The 27,664-nt window shown below is 47.4% G+C and overlaps 1 protein-coding gene across 1 annotated transcript in view; it reads right to left on the bottom strand.

Annotated features, from left to right (window-relative positions):
- The window catches only part of LOC144736168 (peptidyl-glycine alpha-amidating monooxygenase B-like), a 48,954-nt gene extending 26,775 nt beyond the window's left edge, over positions 1–22,179 (bottom strand). Inside the window, exons 1-9 of the mRNA XM_078618754.1 lie at positions 22,085–22,179; positions 10,200–10,357; positions 8,325–8,427; positions 7,173–7,230; positions 5,296–5,383; positions 4,146–4,237; positions 3,256–3,342; positions 2,884–2,935; positions 93–160 (exon numbers count right to left, since the gene is read on the bottom strand). Of these exons, the coding sequence (XP_078474880.1) occupies positions 93–160; positions 2,884–2,935; positions 3,256–3,342; positions 4,146–4,237; positions 5,296–5,383; positions 7,173–7,230; positions 8,325–8,427; positions 10,200–10,285 (634 nt within the window). The 5' untranslated portion in view covers positions 10,286–10,357; positions 22,085–22,179. The remainder of the gene's footprint in view (positions 1–92; positions 161–2,883; positions 2,936–3,255; positions 3,343–4,145; positions 4,238–5,295; positions 5,384–7,172; positions 7,231–8,324; positions 8,428–10,199; positions 10,358–22,084) is intronic.
- Positions 22,180–27,664: the final 5,485 nt, after the last annotated feature.

The raw sequence follows: 27,664 nt of genomic DNA, 5'->3' as shown, positions 1-27,664 counted from the left end.
TTGAACTTCTTTCGCACCGTACGTAGCCAACTGTGCTAATCGGAGGTTCCCCCTCGCCTCACGGCGGCAGCGCGATTAGTGTGAGCACTCACCATCCAGTCCGGGGGGGATCTCCACGTTGGGAGCCATGAGCATGTACATCCCAGCCAGCAGCGGCTGCCTGCAGGGGGAATGCACGGGGGGGGTGGGGGACACACAGAGAGGGTGGGGTGGGGGACACACGGAGGGGGGGGGGACATGGAGGGGTGGGGGACACACAGAGGGTGGGGGGAGGAAACACACGGGGGGGGAGGGGACACACAGAGGGTGGGGGGGGGACTCACAGAGGGTGGGGGGGGGGACACACGGAGGGGGGGCACATGGAGGGGTGGGGGACACACAGAGGGTGGGGGGGGGGACACACACACGGAGGGGGGGGACACACGGAGGGGGGGGGGGACGCACGGAGGGGAGGGGAAACACACGGGGGGGGGGGGAACACACGGAGGGGGGGGGGGGCACATGGAGGGGTGGGGGACACACAGAGGGTGGGGGGGGGGGCACACAGAGGGTGAGGGGGGGGCACACGGGGGGGGGGGGAATACATGGAGGGGGGGGAAACACACGCCACTCACTTTGGCAAACGCCATGCAGTAGGGCGATGTTCACCTCGCCATAGGGCTGTTATGTACACTGTGATGTTCATGTAGGTCTACGCTTAGCGGATACGCGATACGGATGTGTAAATTAACTAAACTATTAAACATTTTATTTTAAAAGGTAAGGCCCACTGAGCTACACAGCTTTGTTTTTAGAAGCGACCTGGCCACAAATGATAGCTCAACGAAGTGGCTTATCAACATCATCATCATCATCACGTGTAAAATGTATAGCAGCCAAATGCTCTAAACGCGTGGTGATGTCGATATTCTAAACGTGGAGGGAAAAACCGGAGAAAAATCCTTGCGACCACCGCGAGAACACGCAAACTCCCAATATACAGCAGCAGGCGTCAGGGTCGGAATCGAACCCACGACCTCCTGTATACCAGGCGAGGTAGTTAACATCTCGCCCTGTATATATACAGGCAGCGGTAGTGTAGCGGTTAGCGCGCTGCGCTTCGAACCCAACAACCCGAGTTCGATTCCCGCTCATGACCATGACCGGTGACGATTATCTGCACTGGTCCTGCGCTTCCTCTAGGTCGACTCAGCCTCAAATGAGTACCTGGTGCGGTGTGTAAACATCGCCACTAAGGGAGACAAAGGCGGCCGGGCGTGGTGCTGGCCACCCACCCCCCTCGTCTGCCATGCCGACCTTCATAGGTGCTACTCACTAACAGCACTTGCCCCAACAGTCTGTTAAGGCTACATGGGGGGATCTTTGTCTGTGTTATAAATGCATGTGTAAGGGGGAGCAGTAGTGTAGCGTTCACTAACCATGTGATCCGTGTTCAACTCCTGCTCACGGCCAACATCGGTGACAAGTATCTTTAACGCATCCTAAGCCTTCCTTAAGATGAACTGAGCTAAATTTCGATTTAAAGCTTTCGTGACCGCAGGGATTCATCTTCTTGGTTCTTTCGGTAAAGTCACGTAGAATGGAAATAATAAAATAAAATAAAACATAATAAAATTATTGCCACGACGTTTCGGCCACAACGCAGTCTGAATGGACTCTGTCTTCCCGAAAGACCTGTTCTTCACCTGAGGACGGCTGCTTGCGTTGTGGCCGAAACGTCGTGGGAATTATTTTATTATGTTGTATTTTTTATTATTTTATTATTTCCATTCTACGTGACTTTACCGAAAGAACCAAGAAGATGAACTGAGCTGTACAGGGACACTTGATGCTGTGTGTAAACATACACACTGGGGAAGACAAAGGTGGCCGGGAATGTTTATTGGCCATCCACCACCTCGTGTTCTGTGCAGGCGCTCACGAACAGCGCTTGCAAGCGGATGTTCAAGCTATATGGGGGGGGGGGGTCTTTGTATAGATGTACTGTATGTGTCTGTATGTCTGATCGTAAGGGTGTTGTAACACTTACCAAAGGGTTCTGTCACAAATTCACGTAAGGGGCCGTCCATAAATGACGTCACGCGATTTTGGACGATTTTTGACCCCCCCCCCCCGATCCCGTCGCCACACGGCGTCACAAAAAGTCAGACCCCCCCCCCTCAAATATGACGTCACAAAGCTCTGCCCCCCCCCCCCTCAAAAAATGCTTCAAATAGCTTTAAACTATTGTCATTTTAGTGCGTATTTGATGTGGCGCTGCACTCTGATGTTGTAGGAGAAAACATGTATTAAAAAGTCTATTTAATTAAGTAGAACGTGGTGTTGTCTATATTTATTTAAAGTTGCGCATTTTGATGTGACGTCACATTTCTCAACCCCCCCCCCCCTCGTCACACATCGTCACAAATGTCTGAGACCCCCCCACCCCCTAGGTGCGTGACGTCATTTATGGACGGCCCCTAACACCGCATAGTGATTTCGGCTTATGCATGCATAGAAATGTGTGTATGTATGTGTGTACCTCCGATTGGAGTAGCTGGCGCATGTCAACCCATACGGTTTAGCCCGTTTTCTTGTGCAGGGAAATTGAGTTTTCAGGTCCATATGGCGTACAGCTCGTTTCAATACGGGCACAAAGAAAATTGTCTATTTGTTTGTGTTTCTCACTTGTGATGGCAATTTTTTGGATGAACGTCGAGATTTAAAAGGGGCACGGGGTGACCAATGAGGTCTGAATTGGTCTGTAATAAGGTAGGGAACTGATAAGGGCTTGACAGGTTTGTGTAAATAATAGCCACATTGAAAGAAGTTCAACATCCATCCATATCGAGAGGTGCACAGGACCGCATGTGGTGGGCTGGATGAATGGATCCCTGCACTCACCTGTCCATCGTCATGTGAAGATTCACTCCGGAGCAGTCCCCCGTGCGCCCACCTATCCGTACACAAACAAAGACAAAGATCCTCCGTGTAGCCTTAACAGACTGTTGGGGCAAGTGCTGTTAGCGAGTAGGCCCGTGCGGTATATGAGGGAGTGGCCAGCACCACGCCAGACCGCCTTTGTCTCCCCAGTGGCGATGTTTACACACCCTCACAAGGTACTCATTTGAGGCTGAATCGACCTAGGGGAGGCCGAGGATCGGTTCAGATAATCGTCACACACACAAGCACACGCACACACAATGCGCCCGTCACCAATAACCTCACTACCACCATTCTCTATCCACTGCTGCGAAGTTTGAAGCCGGAGCTCACCTCGCGTGAACGCCGAGATGGAGCCGTAGTGAACTTGCAGCACCAGGTACCCGATCTGACTGTGTCCGCCCACCATGTAGCCCACGCCTGCAGCACAAAGACAAATGTCACCCGTGTAGCCTTTACAGACTGTAAGGGGCAAGTGCCGTTAGCGAGCACCTACGGAAGCAGGCCGGCACAGCACACGAGGGGTTGGTGTGAACCATTGCTGGCCGACTTTGTCTCTCGAGTGGCGATGTTTACACACACCAAACCAGGTACTCTTTTGAGGCTGAGTCGACCTAGGAGAGGACCAGGACTGATTCAGATAATCATCAACAGTGTTGGTGGCCGTGAGCAGGAATCGAACTCGGGTCGCCAGATTCGTATCGCAGCGCGCGAACCGCTACTCTACCGCTCCCCACAGACACACACACGCAGTACGCTCACTCTAGCCGCTTAAATATCTGGGAAAACCAACGGTGGTCTCGTTCACAGACCTACGAAGAGACATCTACCGAACCGACCGGCGGTCGTGTAGGAGTTAACACCGTCTCACACACTGCATGTTCTGACCCACATCTCAGTGTCACACCCTCGAATGCGTGGGGTTTGTGTGCGGCTTTTTCCCGCATACAGACAAAACACACTGATTTCATAGGAACAGGTCAAACGTCCAAATGCAGCGCCGGAACGAAATTATTCTTGAGTCTCAGCATGGCATTGTTATTTTTTTCTCCGTGTGTGCCTGGCACGGTGGGGGCACAGAAGTCGACCCATGGCACCTACTGGGTCTGCCCCCTGACCTCCTGTCAGCGGGCGTTCGACCCTTCAAGTGGCGTTAACATGCACATAGCCTAGTGGTGACATCACCGCCACTTAGTGATGAATGGCGGTTGTTGTTGTTGTACCAGGCGGCAGGCGAGTGGCCGGGGCGTCGTGTGCCCACGAGTAAACGATCTTCGCTTCGTCAGCACAGGGACCTGCGCGGGAGCCACAGTTCCTGGGGGCGGGTGGAGCGGGGTGGCAGGGTCAGTGGTACACAGGGCATGAGGCTACCAGCCGCTACTGGGACACAGGGCATGAACTAGAGACTGATGGGGTCTCTAAACAATAGACTGGCAGACCAATCTCTGATTGGGTCTCTAGACTGACAGACCGGTCTCTGATGGGGTCTCTAGACAATAGACTGAGAGACCGGCCTCTGATGGGGTCTCTAGACAATAGACTGACAGACCAGTCTCTGATGGGGTTTCTAGACAATAGACTGACAGACCGGTCTCTGATTTGGTCTCTAGACAATAGACTGGCAGACCAATCTCTGATTGGGTCTATAGACAATAGACTGACAGACCGGCCTCTGATGGGGTCTCTAGACAATAGACTGACAGACCAGTCTCTGATTGGGTCTTAGACAATAGACTGACAGACCAATCTCTGATGGGGTCTCTAGACAATAGACTGTCAGACTGGTCTCTGATGGGGTCTCTAGACAATAGACTGGCAGACCAATCTCTGATTGGGTCTCTAGACAATAGACTGACAGACCAATCTCTGATTGGGTCTCTAGATAATAGACTGACAGACCGGTCTCTGACGGGGTCTCTAGACAATAGACTGACAGACCGGTCTCTGATTTGGTCTCTAGACAATAGACTGGCAGACCAATCTCTGATTGGGTCTCTAGACAATAGACTGACAGACCGGTCTCTGATGGGGTCTCTAGACAATAGACTGACAGACCAGTCTCTGATGGGGTCTCTAGACAATAGACTGACAGATCTGTCTCTGATGGGGTCACTAGACAATAGACTGTCAGATCGGTCTCTGATGGGGTCTCTAGACAATAGACTGACAGACCAGTCTCTGATTGGGTCTCTAGACAATAGACTGACAGACCAGTCTCTGATGGGGTCTCTAGACAATAGACTGACAGACCAATCTCTGATGGGGCCTCTAGACAATAGACTGACGGACCGGTCTCTGATTGGGTCTCTAGACAATAGACTGACAGACCAGTCTCTGATTGGGTCTTAGACAATAACAAAGCAAGGTAGATACCAGTATAGCTTGGAAGAAGCCGGTAGTTCACAGCCGAACAGAAGCATGTGGTGTGTCACGCCTGGCACGGCCTGAGGTTCGAAGTCGACTGTGGGATGTGGAGGACAGGAACGGGATAGGGGAAGGTCATCACAGGCAGGAACATTTCGATTGTGAATTGTATTATCATTCAACAATGTTTTGTAAACAAAAATTAAAATCTGATTTTAACACAGACACAGTTTAAAACGCCGTCTCCGGGTACATTATTCGTTGAAATCTTCTTAGGTCCACTAATACACAGTCATTCTGTTTCGATGTTTCAATCAATGTTTGAAATGCCATGCTTTAACATTTTAATGAAAAGGACATGCACCATGATAATGTGAGCATATGAGCATACACCAACGGGTGTCCCCATGAGCTTGAGCGTTCTGTGTCACATTCCCAAGTGCTTGTCACCAACATATATCGTCAACGATTCCCAGTGCGTGCAAATACGTGGCCTTATTTTTAGTCACCATGCACTGTAATAGGATCAAATGAATCCGCGACAGAATTAATGATAAATTATGCTCATGTTTAAGGCTCTTGTATGGAGTAATTTGGTGTGGCTTTGCCCATATAAGGAATACTGGAACGGGAATCGACGTATTTTTTACGATCCAATGCACGATAAAACAAGAATCAACCGATTGTTTCGTTACAATACAACCCGTGCATATGTTGGAGCATGGATCAAGCATGGATCAATGTGTCATATTTTGAATACAAATGTTATCATTGTTAGTCATTCCTTTCACATGATTTCTAGATCAAAAGAGACGATTTGTCGATCGGAGAAAGCCCCACATTAGGCCGCCCGTTCACGCTGATTGGCTTCCTTCGACATTAACATAATTTATCATTCTTTCTCTCGCGGATTCATTTCATCCTGTTGCAGCGCCTTGACTCTTGCAAACTCTCAGCTGCTGCTGCCGCTGTAAGGACCCAACAACGATCGGCTAAGCAGACACTTCCAGCGTCTCCAAAACACAGCCACGTCGCCAGAGTCGTGAGCCTGGCCCCGCCTCTGGCGAGCTCCTCCACGCCTGGCAGAGGTCGCAAACGGGTTTGATTCCTTACCCGTACCCGGCCGCACCAGGGTCGCAAACGGGTACCCGTACCCGGCTGTACTCGTACCCTACCCGTACCTGGGTAGGGTACGGGCATCGGGTACCTGATTGCGACCTCTGGGATGAAGCCATGTTGCAGGCGCGGGTGGGTTGATTCTAGGAACTTGAATTGTGAGAAGAGACAAGACGTTGGGAAATGAGTGACAAACAGTTACTCACCAGTGACTCACGGCCTACCCGTACCCGGCCGCACCAGGGTCGCAAACGGGTACCCGTACCCGTACCCGGCCGGGTACGGGTAGCCGGGTATCGGGTAGGGTACGGGTATCGGGTACCCGGTTGCAACCTCTGACGCCTGGCGAAGGAGCCCGCGGCTGCTCACCGGTGCAGGAGAGGGTCCAGGTGAAGATCGAGGTACTCGCTTGTATAGCAAAGACGACCAACCGGTCAACCAACCTACCTGGGCGATGCCATCCACCCATAGGTACCATCACGACACCTACGCTAATCTGCTGTGCTACTGCTGCTGCTCAGTGTGAAATCAACTCGGTCTAGAACAGCAGAACACAGCTTTTCATCTGCAGCTCTGGTGATCTGGAGCAGTCTCCGCCAACTGAAGTCCGCTATTCAGTAAATATTTTTGTTTGCCGACGATGGCGCTCGTTACAAATCTCGCATTGACCAATGTATATTTCCCCACGAATGCCGAGCGTACGCCCTTAGATTCCGCGGCGCGTGCGTGCGTGTGTCCGTGTGCGTGCGTGTCTGTGCGCGCGCGTGTACCGATGTAGGACAGCTGCTTGGCCGGCATGGGGACGGCCGTGCAGAGATATGTGTCGGCCTGCGAGAGCGGGAGAGAGAGAAAACTCGGTGAATAATACAGAACATCCAGCTCCGAGTCTCCGATGCTTTTTTGTGTTTTTTACTGGGTGCCATTGTGAACGACAGCCGTACATCATTGGTTCACTGCAGCTCTAAGACTCTCAGTCGTCCCCACAAGGCGCGTGCAGGGAAGTTGGAAGCTGTCCCGTGTGTGCGCGTGCGTGCTCGGCATTTAAGGGCCTGAAGAGCAGAATCGGTGATCTCGCCGACAATGTGCTCATCAGGGAGGCAGTTCCATATCCGGACAGCGGAGTGAATTTAGGAGCTCAACAACTCCATTTCTCATTGGCCACCGCTCATTATGTGGCATTGATAATATTTTTTGGTTTTTTCGATAAAGTCACGTAGGTATAAAATAAAATAAATCACGACGTTTCTTAGCAACTCACTTGTGCTGCGCCCGAAACGTCGTGATTTATTTTATTTTATACCTACGTGACTTTACCGAAAGAACCAAAGAGTATGGATTCCTGCAGTCATGAAAGCTTCAAATCGGCATTGATACCGTTTGTTTTTGGTGGAGGACTGATAATAGTTATTTTCTTTTTCAAACAACAACGGCGAGTTATTTGAGGTCCTTGCTGCTGCTGCTGCATTGGCAGTGCTGCACATGAGCGGAGCACAAAGAAACTTAACGCTGGCATCAATCATGGCTTTATTTTGGTGATCAGTTTTTTGGTTTGGCCATGTTTGTTTGTTGTAGTACAGAGTTAGACTGATGGCCTTAATCTAAGTTGTCTTGTGGTTGTTGTTGTTTGACTTGCATCCCACTGGGATTTCTGCACATTTTTGTGTACGCTGCTTTTTCTGCAATATTTTGCTGTCTTTTCTTGGATTTTCTGTTTGCACTCAGTCACATATTCACTTTAAGATGTTTTTTGTTCGTGTTTTTGTTTTTTGTTTGTTGCGGTTGCACCCGATTTAAGAGCCGAATGGCTCACAGGGCTATACCTAATAAATTAACTTGAACTTGAAGCATGCCCTGGGACCCTCTTCAAAGCACGTGGAACATTGCCCAAAGGTTGTTGCCGATAAACGTTTCCCCGTGCTCACCTGGCGAGGGCGAACGTCGGGCATGTTCACGGCGAGTTCAAAGTCCGAGCGACTCCTCGGGGTCAGGCGGTGGTTGCCCTGGCAGTGGCCGTCCGCCAGCGAGCTGGAGAAAAACGACGGCACGGTGCAGAGACAAAGCACATATGAAGGCCGACACAATACATGACAGCTGAACACACATGCACAGCACACACACACAGCGGACACACACACAGTGCACACACACAGTGCACACACACAGCGGACACACACACACAGTGCACACACACAGCACACACATCACTACCCCCATCACTACCCCGATTACAACCCCTGTCACTACCCCTGTCACTACCCCCATCACTACCCCAACCCCTACCCGAAACCCTCTTGTCACCATAACTACACCACAACCTCTCCCATCCACACTCTTTATTACCTCAACCACTATAATCTTATCTGCAATCGTTATAATTGTTGTAAAGCTCATTTGGAATAAGGCGCTGCTATATAAATTCATATAAGGTATTAGTTAACTGAACTAAACTATATATTTTGTATTTTACCAGGTCTAAGGCCCACTGAGCTGTATCGCTCTGTTTTAGAAGCCACCTGGCCACAAACGATAGCTCAACGAAGTGGGCTGATCACGTGGACATTTATAGAAGCAGCCACATACTCTTAGATGCGTGATGTTGATTCTAAATTTGGAGAGAAAAACCGGAGGGCCCGGAGAAAAATCCACACGACCACGGGGAGAGAGACACGCAAACTCCAAATATACAGCAGCAGGCGTCGTCAGGGTCGGGATCGAACCCACAACCTCTTGCAAACCAGGCGAGGAAGTTGACATCTCCTAGCCACCGTGATGATGATGATGAGAAAGAGACACGCAAACTCCAAATATACAGCAGCAGGCGTCGTCAGGGTCGGGATCGAACCTACGACCTCCTGCATACCAGGCGAGGAAGTTAACATCTCCTAGCCACCGTGATGATGATGAGAGAGAGAGAGACACGCAAACTCCAAATATACAGCAGGCGTCAGGGTCGGGATCGAACCCACGACCTCCTGCATACCAGGCGAGGAAGTTAACATCTCCTTGCCACCGTGATGATGATGAGAGAGAGACACGCAAACACCAAATATACAGCAGGCGTCAGGGTCGGGATCGAACCCACGACCTCCTGCATACCAGGCGAGGAAGTTAACATCTCCTAGCCACCGTGATGATGATGAGAGAGAGACACGCAAACACCAAATATACAGCAGGCGTCAGGGTCGGGATCGAACCCACGACCTCCTGCATACCAGGCGAGGAAGTTAACATCTCCTAGCCACCGTGATGATGATGAGAGAGAGACACATGCAAACACCAAATATACAGCAGGCGTCAGGGTCGGGATCAGACTCACGACCTCCTGTATACCAGGCGAGGAAGTTAACATCTCCTCGCCACCGTGGCGCCCTAAGACAAAGCTCGTGGATACTGATGATGACTTCACTGTCTCATCGATGGAACCCCCCGCACCAGAGGTCACAAACGGGTTTTGATTCCTTACCCGTACCCGGCCGCACCAGGGTAGCAATCGGATACCCGTACCCTACCCGATACCCGGCTACCCGTACCCGGCCGGGTATCGGGTAGGGTACGGGTACCCGATGGCGACCTCTGGGATGAAGCCATGTTGCAGGCGCGGGTGGGTTGATTCTAGGAACTTGAATTGTGAGAAGAGACAAGACGTTTGGAAATGAGTGACAAATGGTTACTCACCAGTGACTCACGGCCTACCCATATCCGTACCCGGCCGCACCAGGGTCGCAAACGGGTACCCGTACCCGGCTGGGTACGGGTATCGGGTACCCGGTTGCGACCTCTGCCCGCACCCCACCCACCGGCTCTGGAGGATGGAGCTGGTGGAGCAGTCCGGCCCCAGCACGGCCGCCGTGACGAGCGCGAGACAAAGGAGCGGCCGAGCCATCGCCACCTCACCCCGGCGCTCTCCCCGACTCCGAATCTCCTGGCCTCCGAGCTCTCCTCAGCCGCCGCCTCCCTGTGAATGGAACGCAAGGCGATGTGCTCACACGCAGCTACTGCCAAGCTGCTTCATCTTCTTCTTGTCGTATGGCTGATGTAGGGCGCTGCGGTGGCGAGATGTTAACTACCTCGCCTGATCAAATTCAAGTTCATTTATTAGGTATAGCCCTGTGAGCCATTCGGCTCTTGAATCGGGTGCAACCGCAACAAACAAAAAACAAGTGCAAACAGAAAATCCAAGAAAAGACAGCAAAATATTGCAGAAAAAGCACCGTACACCAACGCTGTGTGCAAAAATCCCAGTGGGATGCAAGTCAAACAACAACAACAACCACAATACAACTTAGATTAAGGCTATCAGTCTAACTCCATACTACAACAAACAAACATGGCCAAACCAGTAAACTTTTCGAAATCACCAAAATAAAGCAATGAAACAGTGATCATAGGAACTGACGGAATTTTCACAATAAACGACAAACAACATGGACTACCAAAACCCTGCAGCCATAGCTGGCTGCATGAGTCACTCCACAACAGCAGGAGCATCAGTCGGAGTATTATATACAGGAGGGCGTGGGTTCGATCCCGACCCTGACGCCTGCTGTGTATTTGGAGTTTGCGTGTCCCGCTCCCCATGGTCCTGTGGATTTTCTCCGTGTCCTCTGTTTTTTTCCTCCAAATTTAGAAACACGTGTTTAAAATGTTTGCCTGCTATCCATTTCATTGAGCTATCATTTGCGGCCAGGTTGACTTCTGAAAAATAAAGAGCGACATAGCTCAGTGGGCCTTACCTGTTAAAATAAAAATACAAATTTTAAACAAATTGATGCGGAGCCAACAATTACAATGTCACATGCACGTGGTCATGCCAGACAATCGCGTCAGGAGCAGCGGTGTATCGCCGCCGTGATGTCTCCTTCGTATTGATGTATCGGAGCATTGCGTCGTTACACGTTGCACTACGGTCTGTTCTCGGTCAGGAGACCCCAACCCCCGGGCCGTGGCCTGTTAGGAACCGGGCCGCACAGCAGCAGGAGGTGAGAGCGGTGAGTCCGCGCGTGGAACCCGCCCCCATTGTTTCATTATTTACCACTTCCATCCGCGCCTCTTTCCCGCACTGCGCACTCGTCTCAGTCACAGTTTTGGTAAGCCCACAAACTGCTAACCCCTAGTAGCCAAAATGAGTAAAAACAACGTCGCTGGAGAGCTTCTTTGAAAACGGGGAAAGACACAATGATGACCCCCCCCCGCCCTGTCCGTGAATAAATGGTCTTCCACGAAACCGGTCCCTGGTGCCAGAAAGGTTGGGGACGCTGTTCTTGATGACCACAGTCGCACCACGATCACTGGATAATTTTTCGATTTAAAGCTTCTTTCGTGACTGCAGGGATTCATCTTCTTGGTTCTTTCGGTAAAGTCACGTAGAAGGGAAGTAATAAAATAATAAAAATAAAACATAATAAAATGAAATAATTCTCACGACGTTTCGGCTACAACGCAAGCAGCTTGGTAGTGTCTCATTCTTCACCTGAAGACGGCTGCTTGCGTTGTAGCCGAAACGTCGTGAGAATTATTTCATTTTATTATGTTTTATTTTTATTATTTTATTACTTCCCTTCTACGTGACTTTACCGAAAGAACCAAGAAGATAGTTATTTATAGTTTTAATTTTCTTTTATTCTTTATTATTATTATTATTATTTTTTCACCTACGTGACTTTACCGAAAGACCCAAAGAGTATGGAGAGTTTTATTTTTATTTTCCATGTGTGCATCCGCAGGTATCCGCATCTGCTGCTGCCATGGTCCGTTTAGGGTATGGACCGTGAGCTTCGTGGAAGATCAAAGCCAGATCTTCTGCGCTGGGACCCGAAATGGAGACGACTCAAAATAATAATGAGCGTCACTGTGGAGATTATAAATAACAAAACAAACTGCCTCCTTCACGTGCCCGTTTCCGCATATTGATAATGTTGTGTGAAAGACGGATATGTCAATATACATGTACTGTATGTATGTGAAGGAGACAAAGCCTGCTTATTTGATTAATTATTTACATTTTAAAAAATATTCTCCACAACGACGTCTTTTATAATTTAGAGTTGTGTGTTTTGTATCATTTTTCACCGACCCATGGACCCCATAACGTAAGGGAAGATGATCCTTGCCTGTAAGATCGGCGATTCTACCGGCATCGATTCAAGCATGCCCTGACAATGCTGATGAGACACTGCGTGTCAAAACCGGTGAGGAGCTTGCTTTGACTTGAAACAATGCTGCCGAAATTGTGCACTCCCCATATAGCCGCGCGGCTGCTGGATTGCGTTCAGGAAAATGTTTTGTATGTGGAGAGACAGACATGTGAAGGAGACGTCTCCTGTCTGAATGTTTTGCTCATGGGGATGAGTGTCGGCCTATTGATTCTTAGAGCAGGGATACACTTTGGGTATCATTGCCATCTTCAAGATGGAAACGACAGCCGTTGACCTTTCACTTACGTATGGAGAGCGGTCGTGTGATGTGTCGAGAGAGAGAGAGCTCTCCATGGTGCTGATCTACTAAGAGGAACTGTTTCTTCTTATTCACACTGTGTTCAACCACAGTGTGAACTCATCCAGTCACCCACCCTCTCACTAACCACACTACAGCTCACAAAAACATACCCACTCACCACATCGCAGGTCACAACAACACATCCACCCACCCATCCACCCACTCACTCACCACACTGCAAGTCACAACGACATACCCACCCACTCACTCACCACACTGCAGGTCACAACAACACACCCACCCACTCACTCACCACACTGCAGGTCACAACAACACACCCACTCACTCACTCACCACACTGCAGGTCACAACAACACACCCACCCACTCACTCACCACACCGCAGGTCACAACAACACACCCACCCACTCACCACACTGCAGCTCACAACAACACACCCACCCACTCACCACACTGCAGCTCACGCCACATCTCTTTCTGCTCCACCTTGAAATTCCCTCCCGTCGTCTCCTTCCTTCCCCACGTTCTCATAAACTTGAACATTTGGAGAAACGCGCTGCCTCTCGACAATTACAGAAGCAATATTCTATCTGTTTGCTGGTCGCTTGGCAACTGGCGGGCCTTTGGGGCTCTGCACAGCAACTGTGATTTAAACAAAATCTCCATATCGTATGTGTGTCACCTGGAAGTCAGTAGAGAGCATGCGAGTGGGTGTGTGTGTGTGTGGTAGTGCAGCGGACAGCGCGCTGCGCTACGAACCCGGAGACCCGAGTTCGATTCCCGCTCACGGCCAACACCAGTGACGAATATCTGAACCAGCCCTGGGCCTCCCCTAGGTCGACTCAGCCTCAAACGAGTACCTAGTACGGCGTGCAAACATCGCCACTAGGGAGACAAAGGCGGCCGGGCGCGGTGCTGGCCAACCACCCCTCGTGTGCCGTTTCGGCCTTCATAAGTGCTCGCTAACAGCACTTGCCCCAACAGTCTTTTAAGGCTATACGGGGGATCTTTGTCTTTGTGTGCACACACACGCCCGCTGGCCTCCCTGCCAGCGGGCGTTCGACACTTCATGTAGCCTTAAAGTGCACTTAGCCTGGCACAAGCGCCGTGGTGACGTCACAGTCACTTAGTGGAGAATGGCGGTTGTTGTTGTTGCACGTGATTGAAGATGGGGAGCGTAGACGTTTACTGACTAATGTTATTACATGTGCAGTGTAATAGTGCCGGCTGGTGGACAGCAGCGGCAACTATGGCGAGCGTGAGCACCGTGTGTGTTGGCAGAATGGAGGAACTAGGGCAAGGGACACGGAGGACCCCATCTGGAGGCCCCTGGAACCTGCTAGCGGGTTCGAGAAGGGAGGAGCGGTCAGGGCGGGGTCAGGCCACGCTGGGAGGATAAAAGGAGCCGAGAGCGGGGAGCTCGAGGCTGCCGGTTCTGGGAGTGGACTCGTCTCGTCGTCGCCGTCGTCGCTGCCATCTTCGCTAGACATTGCGTTGCAGGATAGTTGTTGGCTATCTCAGTCAGCGCCGTCAGTGTCAGACGGCTAGTGTTGTGTACAGGCTGGGCTAAGCGACTGTGGAGAGTGTGTGGACGAGACCGTGAATGTTGATAATAAAGGTGCCTCCTACAAACCTTGTCTCCGAATCACTGCCAATACACATGCACTGTGTGGAGTAGTACAGGTGCAGTATTGTTCCCTGGGTTCCCGCGCACGCAGGGTTTACAAAACGCGTTCAAGCATGAGGGTCTCGCCCCCCCGACTAAACTCATGGCACGCATCTTACAAATGGGAGCAACGCAGTGTGGGTTGTTGGCACAGAAAGGTGACCAGGGCCAGGTCAGATGTCGCTTACCGCAGGTGTTAGCCATGGCCAGGAATCGATGTTGTCAGCCTACCAAGTGCGTTCAGCCATTCATTTCCTTTGATTCAACCAGGTGACTGGACACTGAGACCCTCAGGTCTCTTGCCACAAGGGAGACTGAGCTCACAAGGCAGTGTCACGAACAAAACTGCTACATTTTTTAAAAACAAAACCTCGATAGATTTGAAGTTTTCGTGACTGCAAGGATCCATACTCTGGTTCTTTCGTAAAGTCACGTAGGTAAAAAATAATAAAAGCTATATAGCGTCTTGTTTCACTGCAGCTCTCTTACCCATTCCAGCAGTTGCTTCTGGATGTGATGGTCCCACCTGATGACGAGCGCTTGTGTTGCGCCCAAAACGTCGTGATCGAATTGCATTTATTTTATATATTTTTTTTACTTTTATTATTTTTTACCTACGTGACTTTACCGAAAGAACCAGAGCGTATAAAACCTCGATAGGTCCATTGCGCCGTTGAGCTTAGCATTGTGCGTCACTTGTTCTTCCGACCTCATAGCGCTGAGCAATAAAAATGCCGTCCTTGTTGACAGTCCGTGGAGTTAATGAACTTGAGAGACGGCCACCGTGCTCATTGTGCCACAGAGCGTCACAATTGGCAGCTGTTGAGCTGGCCATTACGATGATTGCGTCGAGTGGGGTTCCAAGCGAGGCTTAGTGATATTTTTTTCCCTCTGATTTTATGGCAGAGGGCTTGACTCACACGTGGGGGAAAAATCAATAGTTTAAATTCCGGCCAGAAGGTGACTCAGGCCACCATCGTTATCATCAGAGATTAATTTCAGCCAGAAATGTCCAGAGCTGAGCTCCAGAAAATAAAGCCCCTCCCCCCAACTGCTCTTAGGGGAAATTAAGCCCCCATCTTACCTCTGAATTTAATGAGTGTCGTTTAGTGTTAACTCAACAGCGTCATCCAATGGAGAGTTTTCCCTTGTCATGGGCATGTACAACTTCCACCACTGGAACAGGACGGCTTCAGGAAATGAGTTTGATGATGGGGAAGTGTTGATTTTTGTTTTTGCTCTGAAGATAGCCACTGCATATAACAAATAAACACACGTGTTTCTGCTGTAAGGTGCTCATGTTATGGTGGTGAATTGTTATCGTGTTTATTTATTAGTCATAGCCTGGAGCATATCACTCTTCGTTTTAGCATCCCACTCCACAGCAGGTGAATTACTTGGTTCACTATGATGGAGACCTCATATTTGTGAGTGTTTATCATGAGACCCAGAGCGATGTTGGAACTTCATGCCGATCCTGCCCTCTGGATAAAACCAACCAATGTCCACGCTATAATTTTGAGGGCCAAATTTGGAACTTTTGGTGTTTGGATGCGTCTAGTGATAAGCACGTGCTCAATTATGTCTGCGCCAAATTTCAGTTTTCTTTCTAGGGCATCATTAGAATTGATATCAGTTACTCACTCAGCCACGATTACCTAATACGCACGTGGTGACTACCAGGTAGTCTACCTAGGTAACACATAATACATGCCACCCTGCTAATCCACTTTATGAGAACAAAGTTGCCGTCTCTGTAATATGATATTGAGGATGACAATGTGACGGGGTAAAGCGTGGCAACCCCCACCTTCTCCAGGACGTCTGCTCAGCGTGGAAGAGTAGGCCAAACACTCTTGAATTGGTCTCTCTAGAACTCCTTCTAGTGGTGACCCCTCTGCTCAGCGGTGGTGTTAGCAAGCGATCGCATGGCTGCATCCTCACCTCTCTATTGGGTTCATGCTGTATCTTTGAACATCCCATGGACATTCTAGATTTGAAGCTTTCGTGACTGCAATGATTCATACTCTTAGGTTTTTGCGGTAAATTCATGTCGGTAAAAATAATAAAATAATAAAATATTAATAAATGAAAATAAATCAAATAAATCACGACGTTTCGGAGGCAACACAAGCTTCCTTCATCAGGTGTAAAAAGGCAAAGCACTACAGTTATTTTTCTGTGCCGTTTTAGGAAGAAAGCTTGTGTTGCCTCTAAAACGTCGTGATTTAATTGATTTATTTTAATTTATTATTATATATTTTATTTTTATCTTTTTATTTTTACCTACGTGACTTTACCGAAAAAACCTAAGAGTATGAATCCCATGGACAGTTCGCCGTGTACAAGTCTACACGTATTTTTAAAGATCAGAAACATGGACAGCTCCTCGTATATTGATATATCTAGTACGTATCTTTAAAGATAAGAACCATGGACAGCTCCTCAGATATTAACATATTCAATACGTATCTTTAAAATTCTGAACCACCGATGGTTCCTCGTATATTAAATTATCTAGTACATATATTTGAAAAGATCAGAAACACGGACAGCTCCTCATATATTAATCTATCTAGTACGTATATTTTTTTAAGATCAGGACCATGGATAGCTCCTCATATATGAATGTATCTAGTACGTATCTTTAAAGATCAGGACCATGGACAGATCGCCCATATATAGCCCTCATGAAACGAGCACGTAGTGATAATCATCTCCATTAGCAAGGCACGAGGAAGTGACTGCCATTCTACATTCCCATGGCGATGGTCGGTATGTCCATATTATAAACACTGTTAATGTTTCGCATACAGCACACATTTTAATGACTCAAAAATGAATGATGGGATAAAGATCGGCTCCTTTGGAACATAGACTCCTAGTCTCAATGTAACGAGATTAAATAAAAACAATTAATTAACATTATATAATTTAAACTTTTTACACGTACATTATTTTGCTCGCTCTCATAGAGAACGATTCAAACGGAAATGTACGCATGTATGTTGAACTTCTTTTGCATCGTACGGAGCCAACCGTACTAATCTGAGGTAAGGGCAAGCCAAGCCAAGCAATGAGCAGGCGCCAACAATTGTCCAAGGTCTGCAGTCCTCAATATATCAAGGTGTTATCAGCAAATAAACGAATGTTCATACATATGGGAGGAGGAAACCGGAGCACTCGGAGAAAACCCACACACGTGCGAGGGGGAAACACTCTATCCTATACAGATGGAACAGGTGGGAGTCCACTTGTTTGCTCTGCCGCCTTCTCATGGCAAGCCGGGAGTACGGCTCCTCCACCACGCCCATGGGAATAGAGTTTCACAACATTTGTTGCGGTGATCCAGCAACCCTCGCTGCTGTCTCCAGAGTGGTGGTGGATGACAGGCAGTGTGTGCAGAGCCGCCACCGCCCGGCTAGGTGGACAGCCGGATAGGTAGCTTTATACTATAGATGCCGACGTTATAATAGGTGCACACGTTATCTATATAGAAAAAAGGGAAAGTTGTGAATGTGTGTCTGTTCGAAATGTTTAGCATACTTCCCGACATGCAACAAATTTTAAATTTTGCATGTGAGTAGCTTCCAGACTGTACACGATGCAAAACGTATAAAAATAGAGTTTTGTATTTTGGGGGCGGGGGGGCGGGCGCAATAATGGATATCTTTTGCACGGCAAGTGAGCGGTGACGTCACATCTGTGATGTCACCCGCATGCGGCAGCGTCACGCGGTGTGCCTGCTGACGTCACGCACCCCCTCCTCCCCACCCTCCGTGTAGGCCGTGTATTCATCCAAGACAAGAATCCAAGTCCCGGGCGAAGCCGGGTAGTAAAGCTAGTAATGTATAAAGTCTAACGGGACAATTGTGTGGGATTCCAGGAAACGCGTTCACCCTCTCTGAAGCGTGCGCCAAGCAATATTGTGACAACCCACATTCATAGGAAACGTGACTTCCAATTAGCCAGCCAGCTAAACCGGAATGCACCTAATTAATTTCCTTCTGCCTCGTAATCAGCGTAATCCCCTTACTCCCCTCCTTCCCATCCCAAACGCCCCCCCCCAACCCCGACTGCCGCAGCAGAACGAGTGAATGAGTCACACAGTGCGTGGGCGAGATATTTCAAACGTCGTGATGCGTAAGCGTTGTGTGAGACGCACGAGCATGGCAGATTCAGAATTTGTACAATACAAAAGCAGGGGTTTCAAAAAAATGTATCTACCCACATAACTGCATGCTTACATAGGCCATCCATCAATCATCGTATAGACCAACTTACCCTTATACCTGCCTCCCTACCTGTCTGTCTATCTAGCTTACTGATTTACCTATGGATATGCATTCCTTATTAAACACAGCAACATGCACCCCGTGGACTTCGCCTTACCAGGTGGTGAACATTTGATCGATGTTACCAATGAAACGATGTTGATGTTGATGGTGTTGATGATGTTGGTGGTGGTGATGACGTCGATTGTGTTGATGATGTTGGTGGTGGTGATGATGACGATATTGGTGGTGATGATGACGATGTTAATGGTGTTGATGATGATCATGTTGGTGGTGGTGGTAATGACGATGGTGGTGGAGGTGGTGATGTTGGTGGTGGAGGTGGTGATGATGACGATATTGATGGTGTTGTTGATATTGGTGGTGATGATGACGATGTTGGTGGTGATGATGTCGATGTTGATGGTGTTGATGATGATCATGTTGGTGGTGGTGATGATGACGATGTTGATGGTGTTGATGATGGTGGTGTTGATGATGACGATGTTGATGACGATTATGAAAATAGAAGTGTAAAAGACGCAGGTCATGATAATAATGATGGTAATGGTATATGGTGATGAAAATAATGTTGGTGGTGGTGAACGTGGATGTGATAATTATTATGCTGATGGTGGTGGCAATTATAACAATGATGCCGCTAGCCGTAATGAACGTATCATAATGGAGATAACGATAGGTGGTGGTACTGATGCTGATGAAAGCACTCGTGATGATACTGATGAGGATGACTCTAGTGGTGGTAATGATTCTGATGGTGGTAATGATGCTGATTTGAGATGATGTGGACGAAGAAAATGGTGCTGCTGATGTTAGCAACGATGACGATGATTGTGTTGACGGTGATGATGGTTGTTAGTCAACCCTGGTCGCGATTTCAACTCATGACCAAACCATCCACAGTTTAATCTATTTTACCAAATTTGAAAATGTCTCAAATCCGAACTATACACACATAGCAATTATCGCCCGCACCCGCCTCTACTGGCATTCTCATGCCCCCCAGGTCACTCTTGAACATTAAACTCAAATCTGGCTTCTTGAGTTCTCACCACCTGGTTCAACAAATCAAGGTGAAGCTGATTCTAGATTTGAAGCTTTCGTGACTGCAATGATTCATACTCTTAGATTTTTTCGGGAAAGTCACGTAGGTAAAAATAAAAGTAAAAAATAAAAATAACAGAAATAATAATAGAAATAAAATACAATAATATAATTCGTTTATTTCTATTATTATTTTTATTATTTATGTTTACCTACGTGACTTTACCGAAAAAACCTAAGAGAGTGTGAAGCTGATTTTTTTCTCAGAAGCTACCAGGCACAAACAAGTTACCATAGAATAGAATAATGTATTTCTATTAGTTCTTCTATTATTTATTATTATTTATTTTTATTTATTTTTTACCTACGTGACTTTACCGAAAAAGCGTTGTATTCTCATCCTTTGTTCCCGCAAACCACGCGTATCGCCTTCACCCTACCCGCACTGACTCGCGCGGTGAAGTATAATCAACTAAACCCCACAACTTGCACTTCGTTGGGAGGGCCTCATCCAGATGTGGATGGACACGAATGTCTGTGTGCGTGCGTGTCCACAGGCACGCACACACGCATTAGGTGGTGAGAGGATGATGATGATGATGGTGGTGGTGATGATAGTGTGATCGTGAATATAATGATAATGCTATAATAGTACAATTGAGGCATGATGCTGATGCTGATGCGTGTGTAATATTGAGATTATGAATGTGATGATGAGTATAACCACAGCCTGAGGATGGTGTGTGTGTAATATTGAGATTACGAATGTGATGATGAGTATAACCACAGTCTGAGGATGATGATGTGTGTGTGTAATATTGAGATGATGAATGTGATGATGAGCATAACCACAGTATGAGGATGATGGTGTGTGTGTGTAATATTGAGATTATGAATGTGATGATGAGTATAACCACAGTCTGAGGATGGTGATGTGTGTGTGTGTAATATTGAGATGATGAATGTGATGATGAGTATAACCACAGTCTGAAGATGATGGTGTGTGTGTGTAATATTGAGATTATGAATGTGATGATGAGTATAACCACAGTCTGAGGATGATGGTGTGTGTGTAATATTGAGATTATGAATGTGATGATGAGCATAACCACAGTATGAGGATGGTGATGTGTGTGTGTAATATTGAGATGATGAATGTGATGATGAGTATAACCACAGTATAAGGATGATGGTGATGTGTATGTAATATTGAGATTACGAATGTGATGATGAGTATAACCACAGTATGGGGATGATGGTGTGTGTGTGTAATATTGAGATTATGAATGTGATGAGGAGTATAACCACAGTATAAGGAAGGATGATGATGTGTAATATTGAGATTATGAATGTGATGATGAGTATAACCACAGTCTGAGGATGGTGGTGTGTGTGTCATATTGAGATTATGAATGTGATGATGAGTATAACCACAGTCTGAGGATGATGGTGTGTGTGTGTAATATTGAGATTATGAATGTGATGATGAGTATAACCACAGTATGAGGAAGGATGGTGTGTGTGTCATATTGAGATTATGAATGTGATGATGAGTATAACCACAGTATGAGGATGATGGTGATGTGTGTGTAATATTGAGATTATGAATGTGATGATGAGTATAACCACAGTATGAGGAAGGATGATGCGTGCCGTAGGAACACGATCGGAATGAAAATAAGTATGAGCATGATGGAGCATAATTATTGGTACAATGTTGAGAATATGATGATGCTGATGATGCTGATAATGTTAAGGTTGACAGAATGATGGACTATCATTGAGGAATGATAAAGACTTGTGTATAACAACGAGCATATGATTACGTTGAAGAGATGATGATGATGACGGCATGAAGAGTATGATGCTAATGCTGAAGGATTAGAGTACAGTTGAGGAATGATGAAGACATCAGGATATGATTAGAATATAATGAGTAGAGATTAGCACAATCTGATGAGTATGATGATAAAAGTGCAATGATGTCTATGGTGAGTATGATGCTGATGATGTTGAGTATGGTCACAGTATAATCTAGGAATGATGAAGATGTGTGTATGACGATGAGAACACGATTGTAATGAAGAGAAGATGATAATCCAATGATGATGATGATTATTGTAATTACAAATGTATAATGCTGAGCATATGTTGTTGATGAGTATGATGATGATGTTATTGTTGAGAGGATGACGATGTTATGATGATGAGGAGGTCGGTACCTGAATGAGGAGAGTTCAATAGTGCCCGGCTCTCAGGCAACACAGATGGATTTGGGTCTTTTAAAGAGAGAGAAAAAAAACACACGGAATCGATTCCTTTTTCAAGATTAGATTTTAAAACAATCGATTCTATTCCGTTCTAATCATATCGGACTCGAGGATGAGTTCATTGTCTCCGTCGTGAGGACATAGCTTTGACACTCTACGAGGAATATCGATTATGTCTTTGTTTTAACAAAATGCGACGAGCCCTTATCTTAGCCGGGCGTCAATAAACATCACGTCTGGCATGCTCATGAAGTCGATTCGTTGACGAACAGTTGCGTCTACTCGACTTAAGAGGGGGGAGGGCAAACAACGCACAGGGAAGAGTTAAAAAAAAATAACTTCGAGGGTAAATTAACATCGATTTTGACATCAAACTCAGCGTGCACGCTCAAATGAATAATCGATTCCGACAATGTTGGGAATCGACTCCTTTGGAATCGAATTCACGTTCGCACTTTCAGGGGGGTGGGGGCCGTGGGGGGCTTAGAGGGGGGGGGGGGCTGGTGACGTCATCGTGACGCCACCGCCCGTGGTCGCGCGCGTTGCCGTGGCGACGGCCGGTTGCTGCGAGGAGTGCCTTGGGTGGCGTTGCCATGGCAACGCGAAGGCCTCCCCCCCCTCGCCTTACCACCCGCCTCATCCACACACCTCAACGCTCGATTGTTGTTATTGTTGTTGAATCTTTCTTGACTTCAAGCTTTCGTGGGAAGAAAAATAACAAGAAAAAATAAAAAAATCACGAGGTTTCGATCGCAACACAAGCAATCTTCATCAGATGGAACAACCACAGCAAGAAGATGCTGAAGTAGGCGAGAGAGCTGCCGTGGCAAGTGGTGGTTATATAGGTAAGAAAGGGGGGCAGGCAAGGGGGTAGAGAGAGGGGGGGCTGCGTGAGCGCTAGGGGGAGAGAGGGCGTGTGGCTGGGGGGCTAGAAATGGGAAGCTGAGTGTGGGACACGGGGGGGGGGAGAAATTAAAATGTTCTAGTAAACCGGCAGGTAGGATGGAAACAACCACAACCATATTCTTGGTTCTTTCGGTAAAGTCCCGTAGAAGGGAAACAATACAATAATACAAATAAAACAATAAAATTCTCACGACGTTTCGATTGCAACACAAGCAATCATCATCAGGTGTGAAAACCACAGCAAAAAAAAATGAAAAAAGTGGCGTTTTTTTCTTAACGTTAATTCAGTGGGCTCACATGACGTTGACTTCTCCAAGACAGAGGTTCTCTTCAAGCCATCTGGCTACCATGAGAGATTCGTTCACGAGGCTATCCACATATACAAACACAGAGACAATTTCAACCGAGAAGATGGATTCTAGGCTTAGCAATCATTGGAAAGATTTGCTACACCATTTCGGGTCTTAATTGATTGTGTTCACGCCTACGGTGACTTTCAGACCGCATTCCATTCTCTTTCTCTCCCCCCTCCTCCGTACCGAGCATAGATGGACTCGTCCGTCTGAACAACCGCCAGTTGCTGTCCGTGGTGCTGACGTTAAGAAATAACCACCACTTTTTAAAAAAAATTCTTGCCGTGGTTTTCACACCTGATGACGATTGCTTGTGTTGCAATCGAAACTTCGTGAGAATTTAGTAGAATTTTTATTATTTTATGATTTCCCTTCTACGTGACTTTACCGAAAGAACCAATAATAGGATGGGGATGGTTTAGTTGTATTTGTGTGTTTGGGTGATTTGTTTACCTTTCTTGTACTTTGCACGACAATCGTTCTGTTATTGTTTTAAAGTTCTTACCCCGCGTGCCCCTACTGAACATCTGTGCAAAAAGAGATTTATAGCTCATCGGATTCCCCCAGAATAAATATTCTAACTCTGGTTAATCGAGGCTCGCAATATTACCCTTCCATTAATACAGCGCTAAATCAAAACGTGGACATGTCAACACAAATATCCAGGTCGCCTTTGCTAGCCACTGCATCTCGTCTGCGTAAATAAAATAATCTGCGTTGAATATAGCCAGCTCCTGGCAATAGGCTCCGTTAGGGGCCGTCCATAAATGACGTCACACGATTTTTGACCCCCCCCCCAACCCCCTTCGTTACACGGCGTCACAAAAAGTCAGACCCCCCTCAAATGTGACGTCACAAAGCTCTGCCCCCACCCCCCCAAAAAAAACATGCTTTAAACTATTGTCATTGTCGTGCGTATTTAATTTGGCGCTGCACTTTGATGTTGTAGGATAAAATATTTATTAAAAAGTAAATTAAGTAGAACGTGTTGTCTATATTTATTTAAAGTTGCGCATTTTTACGTGACGTCACATTTCTAAACCCCCCCCCCCCCTCGTCACACATCGTCAGAAATGTCTGACCCCCCCCCCCCCTAGGTGCGTGACGTCATTTATGGACGGCCCCTTAAGCACGAGTTGGTCGTGTGTGACAACCTCCCTTGCCTGAATCAACCCGTTAATAAACACCGTGTAACATCACGTCAGAACGTGACTACTTCACGTAAAACTGTTGGAAGTTAATATCCATGACCGGTGTGTGTGCACAAGAGGACATGGAGCTGAGTGTCAAGATCGGCCTCTGTGGAGGAGGCATCGTGAAGGACGCTACTGGGCAGGTGGAGGCAGTCGTCTTCCAGCAGCAACGGAGGGCGGAGGAGCGACGCTCACAACAACGAGCAGAGCGCCGGGCGGCTAAAATCCAGCAAGTTGACGTAGTGGGGTGCATCTACCAGTCATCTCAGTCGGTCAAGCAATGGCACCTGCTGGGTCTGTCCCGAGACCTCCTGTCAGCGAGCCTTCGACACTTCACGTGGCAGCCTCAAAGTGTACCTGGCTTGGCACAGGTGCCGTGGTGACGTCTCTGTCACTTAGTGGCGAGTATTGGTTTTGTTTATGGGCAGGCGTCCTCCAGCAACAACGGAGGGCGGAGGAGCGACGCTCACAACGAGCGGAGCGCCGGGCGGATAAAACATAGTAAGGTGGCACAGGTGGTGCATCGGCCAGTCATCTCAGTCAGTCGACCCACGGCACCTACTAGGTCTGTCCCGTGACCTCCCGCCAGCGGGCGTTCGACACTTTCACGTGGCCTGAAAGTGCACCTAGCCTGGCACAAGTGCCGTGGTGACATCCCCGCCACTTCGTGGCGAATGGCGGTTGTTGTTGTGGGTGCAAACATATGGCAGACAGCAACCTGGCAAAGATGAGGATTCGAACCAATTTTTGGTCAAGAAACGTGTCCGTTTATTCAAGCGACCAAAGACATTTCATGAACGCTGGATGACCGTTCAAAAATAAAATCAACCTCAATTATAATCAGTCCTGCACTGCGATAGCGTTAAGAGGAAAAAAAAAAGTAAAATCCAAGACTTCGTTTTTCGTACAAGCAGAACAATTAGCACACGAATCTACAGCGTGTAACTGCTTCGAGATAATTTGACGTTGTTTCAGACAATTTCCTCAAGCCTCATGAGCCCGCATGTGACAACGAGAGCAGAGAAGCAGCTCGCGTAGAGCAGACGGAACGAGGGCCACTCCATCCAGCCGGTTCAATCATTCATCACATACAGCCAGCCCTATGCCAATCATTTGCTGGATGAAGGCCTCTCCATACCGTGCCAGTCTTGGGGTTCGATTGACCATACTTCACCACTCTGGTCAGTGCGGATTAGTAACACGAAGGGCCCAGGACCAGTTCAGATACTAATTTCCAGCTCTGTTAGCGGTGGCTAGGAATTGTACTACGGTCAGCAAGTCCCATAATATTGCCTGCAACTGAAGTCATTGGCATTGTTTTGGGTTTAGAGTTATAAAAGTGAGAAAGTCTTCACTTGACAGTGATATTCACTATCGATTCAAACATATGGATTCGTTGAGTTTTTTCTCTGCTCGTGGTGGATGTAGCGGCCACCAGCAGGTAGCAGAGGTCACGTTTAACATACCACAGACGAATGCGAAGGGAAAACGATTCTCACGCGCAATTCACTGCTAGGAACCGATTCAAATCGACGAATCAAGGTATCGTTACACCGCCAATGACTACGAATTGGAGTGACAAGCGACAGAAGAAAATTTCGCGGTCAAAGTATAAACCCACAGAGGCTTTGCGAGACAAAATCCATCACGAATTATTGCAAAAACGACAGTAATCAAAATACACACATTATTCCCGAACGATATTGCAATATATATATAAATTGCTTCTGCAAAAATAGTAAGAGTATTGAGGAAGGCAGCTGGTGCATAAAGTCAATGGTTTTGCCCTGTTCTTGTTAACTGTGAGCGGCGCAACACGGACGTGTGCTTTGTGTTTAAGCAGGCAAGACGTGTCGGCTCCTGTGGAACGATTCAACGTAGAATAGATTGCGGGCACGGAGCCAATGGAGTTGATCCCCAATTAGCCACCTTTAACGTTTCCAGGCGCTGAGCTTTTCACCCACCGTGCATCATCGCACGCTGATGAAGTTCCAGCTCACGGGGGGAAGCTTACGAACGCATTGCACCACATCTTTGTTGAAACGGGTCTATTTTTAAAAGGACCCTTTTCTCCCTATCTACAAGTAACGATTGTTACAAAAATAATAAAAATTTGAAAAAATACTCTGAATTCAAGACGTCCCCCCCCCCTGCCGCAAATTGTGGAGAGGATAAATGTCACCACGAAGTAAATGTCTTAATGAGCTCTCCTCGTGTACAATATGTAATTAAAAATCCCATTTTATGATGAAAATATATTTTTATATTCCAAGCACGCTAACCTTTGTTATTTATTTTAACTTCGGATTGTCAAACAATTTTCAATTTGGCGATGTTTTTTATGTTCCGGTATTTTATTTAAAACGGCAGACATCTCGTTAGCCGAGTGTGTGTGTGCGGCCTTAAAAGAACACAATTCACGTGACCATTAGTCACAATCGCTGGAGCAACAGAATGACAGCCAAAATCTCCCCTAAAAAAATCCCCACAAACTGTACGGACAGCAGTAACAAATAAAACATAAAAAGAATCCAGTATTCTCCAAATTACAAGATGCATTATTACCCCTTGTTAAAAAAGTAGGGGGTGCAACTTAGAATCGGGTAGGTGTGTGCGTGTGACGAGATCTGTGGAATTTCATTGACATCGGGTACACAATCTCGGTGCGTCTTCCTTTCCCGAGCATCTTACAATCTGGAGAATACGGTAAACGTGTCCCACCACCGTATAAATCATCACCGTTACCGCATTCCATTATGAAACAAAGTAACCACAACAAACCCAGTCTTGCCGGGTGCTGAAAAGATAATATTTCAGGCTTCTTGAGCCTCCCAAAAATGATTGATCATGGCATGAGACACCAACCACCGCGCGCGCAAACACAAGTCGAATTTGACAAGTGGCCTTTTGCCAAACGGCAGAAATAGGATGCCCCAGTCTCCCAGGGAGAGACAGCCGAGCGGAAAGGATTGGTCGTGACCCGGCAATGACATCGAGAAAATGTTTGTCTGGGTGGGCACGAGGGGGCACGGAATTCGCAAAGAATACCCAAGCCGAACGGAACAAAATCGAATTCGCCA

Source organism: Lampetra planeri, chromosome 59 (assembly GCF_965212315.1).
Source record: "Lampetra planeri chromosome 59, kcLamPlan1.2.h2, whole genome shotgun sequence".
Taxonomy (NCBI): domain Eukaryota; kingdom Metazoa; phylum Chordata; class Hyperoartia; order Petromyzontiformes; family Petromyzontidae; genus Lampetra; species Lampetra planeri.
This window is presented reverse-complemented; position numbering and strand designations above follow the sequence as displayed.